Genomic DNA, 12,709 nt, shown 5'->3' on the forward strand with positions numbered 1-12,709 from the left:
GTATAGTCATCTGCAGGTAAACAGGCTTATCTGTGGATTAGGCAAGCTGTTCCTGCCAATTATTGCTTATTCTTGCCTGAACCAGGTTTGCATTTTGAGCTTACTAATGCATTGGAGGGATGAAAATCGGTATATCACTCAAACTTTAATGACCAAATAGGCATGAATTGCCATTCCAAAATATGAGAATGAGCACGAAAAATGCTATTTTCTCATGTAGACGCAGTGACCATGCCCAGAGGTTTGAATTGTACAATGGTCATGACACAGTATACTCCACAGCATGTTCCTAATTCATGAAAAATATGAAATCACATTGCTTTAACAATGGAAAGGGAAAAAACGATTTGCAAATTGTAAGTGCCTGCTGTTTTGACTCTACTGTAGTTTGAAAGGGGCCTGATCATGTAAATGGCAGTGTCATGATTACATGAATATCCCTGGTTCAGTAACTCTAATGAAAGCAATGTTTGCATCCATATATCAAGTATCACCTTAGACATTCATTTCATTGAACAGAAGGGTGTGCAAGAGAGTTATCAAGCATGGCTCTTCATAAAGAATAAGTGGGTTATTATTTCTGTGATCTAGGTCATCTTATTCCCTATTTTCATCATTTTATCCATAAAGCAGACTGAAGGATGGGAGGAGTAGGAGGAGACCTAAATAGAAAAGGGGATAAAAACACCCCTGAGACCCCTGGTACTGCGACAGGTGCTCATCTTTAGGTTAAGAAAGATTAAAGAGGAGGCGAAGATTCTTTAAAGGAAAGACCTGTTACAATGAATCACAAGTAAATGCTTAACAGGGGCCAGTTGTATTGTAGTAGATAGAGGAAGAAGTCAATGACCTGTGTTTGTGCACGATGGCACTGAACGCCAGGCCATCCCTCCAGCTGGTGGTGAAGTTGTGGATGTTGACATTGGGATATCTGCAGAGGCCAGATCAGAAGTCATCAATCATTAACTCATCACAGCACGATTCATAAGTTACCACTTCAGTAAAACCACTAATATCATAAATGGTTAAACATATCAGAAGAATTTATCCTGTGTGATTAAAGCATCCCTTTCCCACTCTTTTCTCACCCAGCAGTTTTCATTTGGCACCAAAGCAGCAGGGCATCTTTAGCGGATTTCTTCTCCTTGTTGTCCTCTGTCGCCACACTAATGTCCTGGATCTGTCAGCACAGCATTCTTTAGTTAAGACTGTGCCCACATCACTTTACACAATTGCTAGATAACTAGACTATATCATGACTATAATCTATTATCCGTTAGTATATTGTACCAATTTTCAGGGAGGATTCAAAAGTTATGGCAGTAAGTTAGACTCAAATATTAACATTAATAACTTTTAAGTCAGATTGCAGCAGTATTAACCTCTATTACGATATCTGTGAGTTTGAGGATGGGCTACGCTCCATGCAGAGACCTGACGTCCCAAAGCCAAACCTGCATCAGCAACGTGGCACACGCTCTTCAACACTACGCTATATGTTACCTGGAAGCGAAGGATGATGGTCCAGATGAGACCCAGGGTGAGACGGTGATTCCCATCTACAATGTCATGTGAACCCATGTTTTCTAGATGGACTTTTTGCTCCTTGAGAAACTGCAGGGCTTTATCAACATTCTCCAGGCAGTGGATACGCATGCGGCCCTTAGTGGGTTTTGGCTGAGGGGAGCAGAGTAAAAGTAAAGACCTATGTTGAAATTATTGAACAAAAGTGATTCCAACATACATGAAGACGAAAGGGCGGCAGTAATTAAAAATGAGCAAAACAAGTCAAAGCAGGAGGAGAAGTATATCACACTAAAAAAAGAAAGAAGAAATGGAGAGCATGATTTCTCCTTCCTCCAGACTTGTGGTGCAGGGTGAGGGTCATGCTCTGGACCTGGGTCAGGGTTACGACAGAGTGGGGTGGTTTCTGTGTGATACTGACCAGCTGTTCTCCCGAGAGCACTTCCAGAAGGCGGATTAGCATGCGGCCATCGCGCAGGTCGGTGTACAAGTCACCAATGCGACTAGTCACACGGCCTAAGTGAGAGTTTACCCATTTGGTAAAGGTCTTCTTCTGTACGGCTTCACGCTCATCTGCAAAAGAAACAACAGGGAGAGAAAGAGAGAGAGAGGGGCTGAAGTTGATTTACACAAAGAGTACAATTGACTCCCCTGACTAATATCAATGCCGTCAGGGAAATAAATATTTACAAAGAATCAATTTGGTTCGAAACAAACACCAACACAGTCTACAACTTTGGTCACTCCTGAGAGCACACGGGTGACAGTAAATCATGCGGACTTAAGCCCTGGTCCTGAGCAGTTCATTTCACAGATAAGCTATGCCATTAATTCTATAGGATCACTGTATTGACAGCTTAGTGAGACGTTTTCACTCCTCAGACCAAAGTTTACTGATGACTCTGCTCACGTGTGCTTTGCTAATTACTCTGATGATGTGATTTTAGGAGAGAAAAGTGACTGCACATAGAGACAATGACATTTGCTGTTTCTTCATTAGAGCAGGAGTAAAAAAAAAAAAAAAGAATCACAATAAATTAAGCTGTAACAGCAGCTCAGACATATGGACCGAGGGAGTAAGAAGCTAATCCTGCTTTGCCACCTAACAAGGTGACCTCATTTCTAGGACACAAGGTCTTCCTGCCTATTGAAAACACCATTCTAGCATTGTACTTAATGCGCTGCGCCTAATACAAGACAACACAGAAAAACCCTGAAGCAGACATTAAATAGATCAGAGGAGCAGCTCTGTGATAGCTAGGTAACAAAATAAAACCTACATGCATCCATGTGAAATGAAAGATACAGGTGAAGATAAATGTCTCTCATAAAACAATGAGCAATAGCCTTCAAAGCAGCTTGGTGTAACAACATGAACCCAAAAGTTACATCTTGTGCACTTCATATGTTGCATCAAATCAGCCTTGAGGGGACAGGTCTGTACACAAACTATTCTTCTCCCTATTCAATTCAACCATTTCTTAGCATTGCTACAGTATCATTTCACTAAACCACATACATGCTACATGCTAATCTCATGTAGAACGTAAGGCTTGCAACTGCAAACTACTGTAACTACTGCGACACTATTCAAAGCTGAGACTTTCAACCCCGAAGGCAAGGTCCACATATGAAGGTAGTTCATGTAATAGTGGGAGATTTTGAAGGTCAGCAAGTTGAACATAGTCATATCAAAAGAGATCCACGAGATTGAATCGTGAGGTCAGTACATTAATGACAGTTCTTGTGGAATTAAAAAAAATCTTTTGTTTGCACTGAAAGTGAATGCAATTGGATGAAGTATGATAAAAGAAAGCTATTAGTGGCTCAAGAAGTATTACTACTTATTAACTCATAACTGTCTGTGACTGATAAAGGAATACTAAGTCACTCCAAAAAGATTAAGCAATGTGAAGTGACCAAAGCAAGCATGTTGTGCAAATAACCACTCTACCAACTGTCAGCTAAAAAAAGAACAAGATTTTGAAATGTCACACAAGCTTTCTACGGTGGAGTAATACCAGGGGACATAACGCTTGACCTGTTGCGAGCTGTAGGTGTTTCCTTTGTATCTATACTGTACTACTAGAGAGGTCCTCTTTTGAAATAACTAATACAGATAGCTGTTGTGCTTTAACAGCAAATTTACAGCAATCTGCTGATAATTTTCTGAAACAAACAATAAAGATGGTCACAGCTAATGTTAACATAATTAAAATACTCAGTCCCCTACAGCTGGGATCTTTGTATTTTACCTCACAGTGATTCTCATATTAAAAAGGTACCATGTGGAGTTTTTGACTTCATGTGATATATTAATGAGCAGGATTCCATATTGTTTGTATATTTTCCATCATCATGCTCACAAAAATGTCTTATGCATCAAGTCTCATGTTGTTTCCCCGTGGAAACTAAAATGTCTGTGTGTTTTGGGGATCTCACAGCCCTGAAATGAAAATCTCAAGTCACACCGTCAAAAAACATCACTAAAACGTGTTTGTTGTTATCCTAGCTCAGTGATAAAATGCCACAGCACTGTGGATCGCCCTTCCTTGCCTCGGTTGCAGTTGTCCTGACAGTCACATGTACCTGCTTGTAGTATGAATACCCACGATCGTCTATTTGGGTGTATTCTTGCGTGGTAAAGTAGCAAAAATCTAAATTTCCAAATATTAACTGGTTCTTAAAATGTCTGTATCTCACACAAGACTGCACGAGCACATGAGCATTGTGTTCGGAAAGTAAAGTATCATCTACTGACTCACCCCGTCATACCTCTCTAATTTCCTGCTTGAGGGCTGGGTAATAATGGAGAGGGCACATGCATTACAGACAAAGAGTTGAACAGCAGATAAACCCAATGACTTTACGGTTAATAGGTGCAAAAGTATACAGTACAAGAATCAACACGTTTTATGACAAAGCACTCAACAATGTGTTGTTTTGAGTTTTCAAATTTCCAGATTCAGCACAAATAAATAATTGAAGTTTTGATAATATAAATAATAAGTAACATGTAAAGACAAAGTTGTTAATTCAAAGCAGGTGACTTTCATGGCCTACAGGCATATTAGGAGGGTTGAAGATGTGGCAGAAACTGTTTTTTTATCTGCTATCCCAGCTATCAGCCCTTTGTCTTCTGGACGTGTGCATTTTCCTGGTTTACCTAAGTTCAAAGATATCAGACAAACTAGAGAATTGTATGGCATCACACTCAAACAACTACGATCAAGCAAACAGCCCTGCTTTATTTTAGCCCTGGTTGGTCCTATACATACTGTAAAAGGCTGTGCTGATTGTTTGAGTTTTGGGGTCTTTTTCATTTTATTCCATTCTCATTTGAACTTTCAAAGAACTGCCTCACTAAACCTGCTTTGTTTCTATTCCCATCTCTCCCATGCACCACGCTAACAGATTATTCCATTATTAAAGGACCACTAAGCGATTTGAAGCTGTTCAATGAGCCAGCAGAGGTGGATTACTGTGGCAGGTGAGGTTCAGTTGAGGAGCCTACATTCCTCCTGGCGCTTGGTCATGTTATGACAGCACCCAGCCCTGAGGAGGAGGCAGTGGGCAGGGGTCCTGAAGAAGAATACTGCAACCTTGCTGGTGCTGCGCTGCTAATAACAAGGCTACTGAACAAGCACACAAGATAGACAAACACGAATATCCTTTTGTTAAACAAACACAAACTTGTCATCAGTTGCTGTTGTGGCGGATAAGGCCAACAGCGGTGCAGCTGTTTTCTCTAACAATGTGACATTTGTGGATTGTGTTGTTAGTGCACGCGAGGATATGTCAACTGTAACGTTTAAACTGTGTTTATTTTTAACAGAGTACAGGCTTGTGGCTGAAGGTGAGACAAGAAACCGAGACTATGTTTCCCACATGTTGTCAGATGTCTCCCGTCATGCAAAATACTTGCAAAGCCTGAAAACATTGTTACACAATTACACCATAGAGGACAAGAGAGAATTATGTGTTATTATTGTGAGCATTACAAAGCAAGCCTAGTAATTACTAGTTAGTCTTACTAAGCATTGCATAATCAGTAATATCTTTCCACACCAGCCTTGAAACATGGACAGTTTAAGGTAATAGTTTGCCCACACTAAAAATGCAACGTACCACCGCCAGGGGCTGCACGGTGTCATAGAACGGCCCTATTTACTTATGTTGACCTGCCTGCGAACCACCACAAAATAAATATTTGCTGCTCTGAATATTATATGCATTCCTAACAAATATACACAATATGTTAAAACTGGACTATATCTCTAAAGTAGTACTGTATGTGCCTTAAAAGCACTCTGAGGCTAGAATTAAATATATTCTCATTTAAATTTCACAGAAGTGAGCATTCAAAACTCCCTGGACATCCTGGAAATCTGCCTGTACTTCTTGAGCCTGTTTTGTGTAAGCAAGGCAAACAAGCGATTAGAATTTTCTAGGCCATGTTTTTTTCCCCATTGTTTACCAATGGCAGATCAGAACTAGTAGTTACAGGCATCATTGGATGTTTCAAAAGCATATTTGGGCATGTCCAGTCACTTCAAACATGCTTTAAGTATACGTGAAGGTGGGGGAGTGTAGTGGGGGCCTGGCTCAGCCAGTGCCCTATCTACTACTGAAGGTGCTAGGATTTAGCTTGCTGTTGCTTTCTATTTAACCCCCAAACAAACTGTGGCACTGTTGATAACGATGATTATCTACAGGTAATCTGAGCACATACGCCGCCAGACTTAATCCTGTCTGTGTGGCTCATAAAGGCTAGGATCATATTTGGTGATAAAATGGAGACAGATACAACACAATGAATCGCTGAGCCAAGGCTCATGCACATCCATAATGGAAAACAATGTTACATCAGAACAACTTACACTATATGAAGTTTAAGACAAAACAAGTCTTATGTGACTAATTCATATTATAGGGGCAAGGAGGTTGGGACGAGACCAAGACTAGGTGTTGGTTGAAACACCACCTGCGGGGTGGACATGGAGAGGCGACGAGAGGCCCAAGCGACAACGACTGAACACGCGCCTCGAGGAAACCCAGACTGGAAGCACCAGGGAGGGAGCGACTGTGGGGAGCAAGGCAGCGGCCCGAGCGGTCAGAGGTGGCAGAGCTTTATGAGCATGTTGTAAACAATAGCCAAAACAATGTAGATTTAAACCTTTTCCAAAACATTTCCAGGCTAATTTTTCTAATTTAAAATTTCCAGGAATTTCATGACTGTTGAACCCTGAGACTCTATCAGCTGTACCGTTGTATTGAGGCCATGGTTTAATATTTGGTGTTAAGCAATTAATGTGTGGTTATCCAAACACGTGCTGCATTGCTAAAAGTGTTAACCGGTCGGTGAAATTGATTCCCATGGGAAATTTTACCCATGCAACTTTTTTTCTTTTTAAAAAAAATAAATAAAGTTGTCACTGCTGCATCAAGGGTCAAATCAAATCTTGAGTGAACAACCATCATTGATGCTATGAAATACACAGGAATAAAGCCACGATGGCTGGCTGTTCAGTGTACTACCGTGTTAGCCAGTGATTTCTCCAAAGAGAGATCTCTAGAAAATGGCAAAATACAAATAAAAAAAAAGAACTTGGATTAATTGATAGACCTGTAGCATATACATATTGTCAGGATTTTTAGAAAAAAGGGATTTATTTTGTTTTGGTTGGTACATATTTAAAATCTGAAAACACATTCAAACCTCATGCTGTCAAGTGTTTCACATTGGTTAGCAATCCCTACACTGACTGATTCATTACATGTCAGACAGTATGCAAGGGGGGGAGGTATAGAGACAGACCTCCCGCTGAGCCTATTTAAGTTTTCCTATGTTGCTCACTCTTCTCAATGAATCCTGCATCCCTTCGTTGTGTTGCATGACACTGCACTTTGGCTCCCAGTGGCGTCACTTCAGCGCAGAGGACAAGGAGTGACTCCATCCATAAATAGCTTACCATAGTAAGCACTTCACACAATAGCAACAAATGCACACTGCACATTTTGTCCACTTTTCATTTCCATGACCACATTCACTGTCAAACCCACTGGACTACCGTCTTTCTCACTCTCAAACATGCAAGAAGCTTTCAAAGGAGCTATAGGAAGTGCATGCACAGGCTGGTAATCATTAAGTGCTGCTAACAATTTAATCTGGTTTTATGTCGTGCCCAGGTCATGCCTTCCTCCCTAACCCTTCCTGGTTCCCTTTCTAGCTGTGTTGAAATGCCCTTGACTTCAAAGCTCTTGACATCCGGTCCCTCTCCCACCCTGAGCTTGCGCAATGAGTGCCTCTGGTCAGCCCGTTCTCAAAAAGAATGAGCAAACTGCTTCCATTAATCTGGCGGTGTTAATCTGCTTTATTAACCTTCTCTTGGTCATTCCCACACAGACAAGATTATAGTTTTGTGCCAAAAGACACAGAGGAAGGCACTGTGAGTCTGACTCTTCTCTCGCTTTCAGCTCTGCTCTTACTCCCAGAAAGCTGCAGGTCTGCTGAGACCCTCAGCTCCTTTAAATCAAGATTGAAGACTTCTCTGTTTGCTGCTGCCTTTAATTGAACCACATTCAAGGATATTAATCAATTTCCTGCATTTCTGCATTTTACTACTGTATTTTATTTTCTTAAACTGCTTTTTAGTGTTTTAATGACTGTTCCTGTTTTTAATGTTTCAATGAATGTTCTTAATTGTTTTTAAATATCCTTTTCTTTTGCCTTATGTTTTGATGCTTTTAATAGTTTTATGTGAAGCACTTTGAATTACCTTGTTGTTGAAATGTGCTATACAAATAAACTTGCCTTGCCTTACTCAGATTATATATTTTACAATATATAGAAAATATGAAAAATATTCTAAAATGCAACTGTAGCATCTCAGGTTTCGTACAACTAAACTTGTTTGTATTGATAATACTGAACATAAGTGGAGTTAAGCTGTGCATGAAACAACTGTATGTATGTATGGACATTTTGGTTTCACACTTAATATCTACCATGATTATCATGTTTAAGTAAATCTGGATGAAAGCATAACCTAGTATCTCTCCACTGAATCTATCAGATATCTTAAGATCAGGCATCTCACATTCTTTGTTGGATTAGTGGCAACATCTGGCACACAAAAGAACGCTGTTGAAAAAGTAAACATAGCCATGAAACTGTATTAACCCTAAATCCAAGTTCAAGCTTACCTTTCATTTACCCATAAAGGAAATTCACGTAGTCAAGGTTGCAAACAAATACATGAGCCTACAAAATACACAAATATGTGTAGTCTTCCTGACACAGAGAAAATACTAATTTGACTTCCCACTGTTATGCTGTTTGAGATTACAGAGCACACCAGAGGCACTCATTAGAGGACGGCCCTGACATCTTGAATTTGAGTCTGTTATTTGTCTTCATGAAGCATTTATCACAAACGGTAGTGAGAAAAAAAGTAAAATAGTCAAAAGCAGGATGTACGTTTTGTGCTTAGTGGTTACCAGTATTTACTGACACCAGTGGGTGGTTTGAGCTCGGAGTGTGATACTAAATGGATGTCATGGGCAATGAGAACAATGAGGACAGGATTTGTAAATCTGTATGTATTAGAATTTAATTCAAGGTTCAAATACCTACTACACCTTCAAACTCAACAGTTGCTTCAGTTATATAAGAACAGTATTAGGAAGTCTAAAACAACTTCAATCAGAGTACAGAATGTTGTTCTGTATGTACCTGACACTGTTTGATCATTGAGTGCACTTATTATTTCACTCTTACTTTGTATATTTCTGGACAGAATTGAAAATCTACCCTCAGTGTTTCATGGCTACGTTTAGGTGGGCATCCCTGCATATCGTCAGACCAATTATTTGTAATATCCAACTGTGAACAAGTAATGTGTCTGCAAAACCAAGCGAGTAAAATGGCACGTATAGATGCACATGTTTTGACATTTTCTCTCCTTGTAAAAGCGGAACTGCCCTTCCTTTGCTTAAGACTTTGAAAGTGGGGCTGTGGTAAAACCGCCACATTGCCACATGTGGCATGAGTTATTTTTACACTTTTAACAGTTTGCAGCCACAAGTTTAGAAAGACAATGTGTTTTGTCGAGCCAACAGGTTTGCTCTTACAATGACAAACACTGAAAGATAAAATCTTCTCTTACAGAACTATCCTCTTTCCCTTTCTGAAGGCAGTGAAGGAACTCAACATGCCCTTCAGGTCATGCCCCTCTGTGCCAGCTGCAGCTCATAATGGAGAAGATAGGGAAGGAGGGGACCGGCCAAGGCCAATCACATGAGAAAAGAGACAGAAACAGGCAGCTCTCAGCCATAACATCTTGACACAATAGGGTGTGAAAAGTCAAGAAGACAATCATTTTCCTAAAGCACCCAAAACAGCACTTTCTTGTTACCCTTCCAAGCAGGAAACTGTCAATATTGGGTAAACTGTACAAACACAAAAGGCATTTTGTGTGTGCGTGTGGTGAAACCTCACCAAGGTAATGTGACTCTGAGTTACAGCTGGAGGCCACTGGAGTCAGAGCTTTCACTAAGAGTGTTAGAAATATTAAATTACAACATTCAATTCATAGTGTGCCACTAGACGTGAAACTTGACCTAAAACTCGACATTGATCTCTTTCAAAAATTCAGATTCTAAAATAAAGTATATAAAAACAGAAATGCTTCTGACCCAGGCAGCAAGGCATTCACTGAGGAAGAGAAAAAATGTCTTGATCACCTCTTTGTTGGGATTCAACCAAACTAATGTCAGAATACAATTACATGAGGACAAAAAAATATATAGAGGTAGACTGAAAGAAAACAACCAGAAACTATAGTGTGAAATGAGTCAATTCAGTACCAAAAACATCAGAGCTGCAGAATTTGTTTGGACTTATTTTCACATTTCTGCGTTTGAGTGCGTGTTGCCTTGAAGGCAAAAACTTCTGGTTGTGTCAAAGTACTGTGTATTTATATAGAGTCATACTGCTAATGCCTGCTGAGTGACAGTCCAAACTTAAGTCCACAGCAGTTGACTCAGATAGTGCAGGTAGCCAGGACAATGACCCTGGGCTCTAACGAAATACACTTAATCTATGAACCGCAACATCAAATCAAACTGACAATGTATCTATTTTGGCGCCAAAATCAATATCTGGAAGCATTAGGCAATATAGACTTTCACACATCTCTCTATTGCATTTTACACATGAGGAACCATAAGATTGCATAATATAATGTGCATGGTGTCATTTGGGCTACTAGAAAATGTCAGGGTTTGAAATAGCTGTATATATTTTCTTAAACTGGACATGAATGATTTTATGGGTTAAAGGATAATGTGAAGGTCCTACTATGTGTCAATAAAGACCGTTCCATGGCACAAAGATGAAGATTTTTCTTCTCCCTTCAATTCAACCATGTGGCCCAGTGCTCCATTAAACCAGTCATCCTTGGCCGTAGTTATTTAGTTACTTATCATTCACCACTGGGTCAAACAATGATAGATGTGTTCAGTCCTTTCATGATTGGTATCGGTCCTGAAAATTGGTCTTTACCAATTTCCTGCCACTAAAAATGACGAAGAAACACAAATATTTCTTCTCTGTTAAGATGTTTAATGTATGGTTGAGATAACATTTTTGTCCAAAAGGTAAAGTAGTGGAACACTGACCTTGCATAAACTGCACGTAAGATTGTGACAAATATTTAAAATGAATGCAAACACAGTGTATGGTTTGCAAAACCATTTTCTGAATGCTTCCGGTTGTGTGAAGTGGACACAAATCTATGTATGCGCACATCTTCTATTTCATCAGCCCACATCATGGTTTAGAACAGGGAGGGAGGGAGTGACACAAAGAATGAGCCTCAAGGGTAGTCAGACTGGAAATACAAGTGGGTGTTGCTAAAATGTGTTGTGTGTCTGAGTATGTGTGCATGGGTATATATTTACAGCAAACTCCACCAAGAACAAATCAATACACAGAGATGACCAACAAAAAACATAACCCGTGTCACACATCTGTCATCTTCATTCTCCTGACCATGTGTTCAAAAATAGAGATTCCGGTTTGAATGAACTTTGTTTCACAATATTCTTGTTGTAGGGAAGTGTGAATAAATCCTGTCAGCGTAAAATTGGTTACCGATCTCTGACCCCAAAAATGGCACGAGTATAGGTTTTCTTGCCTAACAAGTTGAAAAAGAGATGTGGGCATGTACCCGTGGCTTCTCTGTGCGTGACTTTGCATAGTTGAATCTGACCAATCTCTTCCTCGGTGGCAATCAAGATATTGCTTAATATATTGTGGGTCCACTACAAGAATGTCAAACATGCAGCGTAGACTTGCTCCTCGAACACACTCTATAACAGCGCTCCATTCCAGACAGCAACCAGGGAGGGACAGGAAACTAGCAAAACACTGTGATCTACATGCACACCGCTGACTGAAATACCAGTTTCATGCCCGGACACACTCAGCTACTGCAAATACTTTATCTCGTTGGCCGTGACTAAGGGGTCTAAAGCTCACAGTGACACGCCACATGGTAATATAAGAATTCTAACAGGTACACATGGTGATCCACCAAAAACCTTCACACAATAAAAAAAAAAAAAACCTGTTGATTTTGCCTCCATTTAACATTTACAAATGTTAGTTTTTAACTTAATTACCTCATCATTTTCCTACGTCCTATGTCACAACCACTGGCCTCTGTGATTCCTGTTTGCAGGACCTCACAGGCCTTAGCCAGAGACAGAGCTGTGCATTGTAATAAGATAAGAAAGGACAGGTGGCCCAGTGATCAGGTGCCAGACTGCCTGCTTTAGAGCTGAGCTGAAGCCTACTGTGTGTCTAAAAGGCTCTATTAGATTCTCTCCAAATTAAGAACTAAAAAACAGAACCCAATTGAGAGAAGAGTCTCTTTAACCTCTCACTGGAAGATACCAGAAAAATGCTGAGCTATTACTGAGGACTAATTCACAACCCAGAGCACCTGCTGTAGGACTACCACATAGTCCTATTTTACTTGATATTTCCCATTTCAACAAACAACATGACATGTGTGAAGTCTTCTCAATAACTTTTAACACTCACAACTGTTTCTATACACCACACAATAAAGAACTTGAGGCTCAAACCTGTGACGTCAATAAAACAACTCTTTATTCA

General features: G+C 40.0%; 1 protein-coding gene across 5 annotated transcripts in view; it reads right to left on the bottom strand.

The window, feature by feature from the left end:
• The window catches only part of sptbn2 (spectrin, beta, non-erythrocytic 2), a 48,255-nt gene that overhangs the window by 18,715 nt on the left and 16,831 nt on the right, over positions 1-12,709 (bottom strand). For all 5 annotated transcript variants that reach the window (XM_068716245.1, XM_068716243.1, XM_068716241.1 and 2 more), the window contains 4 exons: positions 1,946-2,097; positions 1,504-1,677; positions 1,089-1,180; positions 851-931 (listed from right to left, as the gene is read on the bottom strand). In XM_068716245.1, the coding sequence (XP_068572346.1) occupies positions 851-931; positions 1,089-1,180; positions 1,504-1,677; positions 1,946-2,097 (499 nt within the window). The remainder of the gene's footprint in view (positions 1-850; positions 932-1,088; positions 1,181-1,503; positions 1,678-1,945; positions 2,098-12,709) is intronic.

This window comes from Cebidichthys violaceus, unplaced genomic scaffold, assembly GCF_023349555.1.
Source record: "Cebidichthys violaceus isolate CVI_PGR_0920_01 unplaced genomic scaffold, fCebVio1.0.p SCAF_20, whole genome shotgun sequence".
NCBI lineage: Eukaryota > Metazoa > Chordata > Actinopteri > Perciformes > Stichaeidae > Cebidichthys > Cebidichthys violaceus.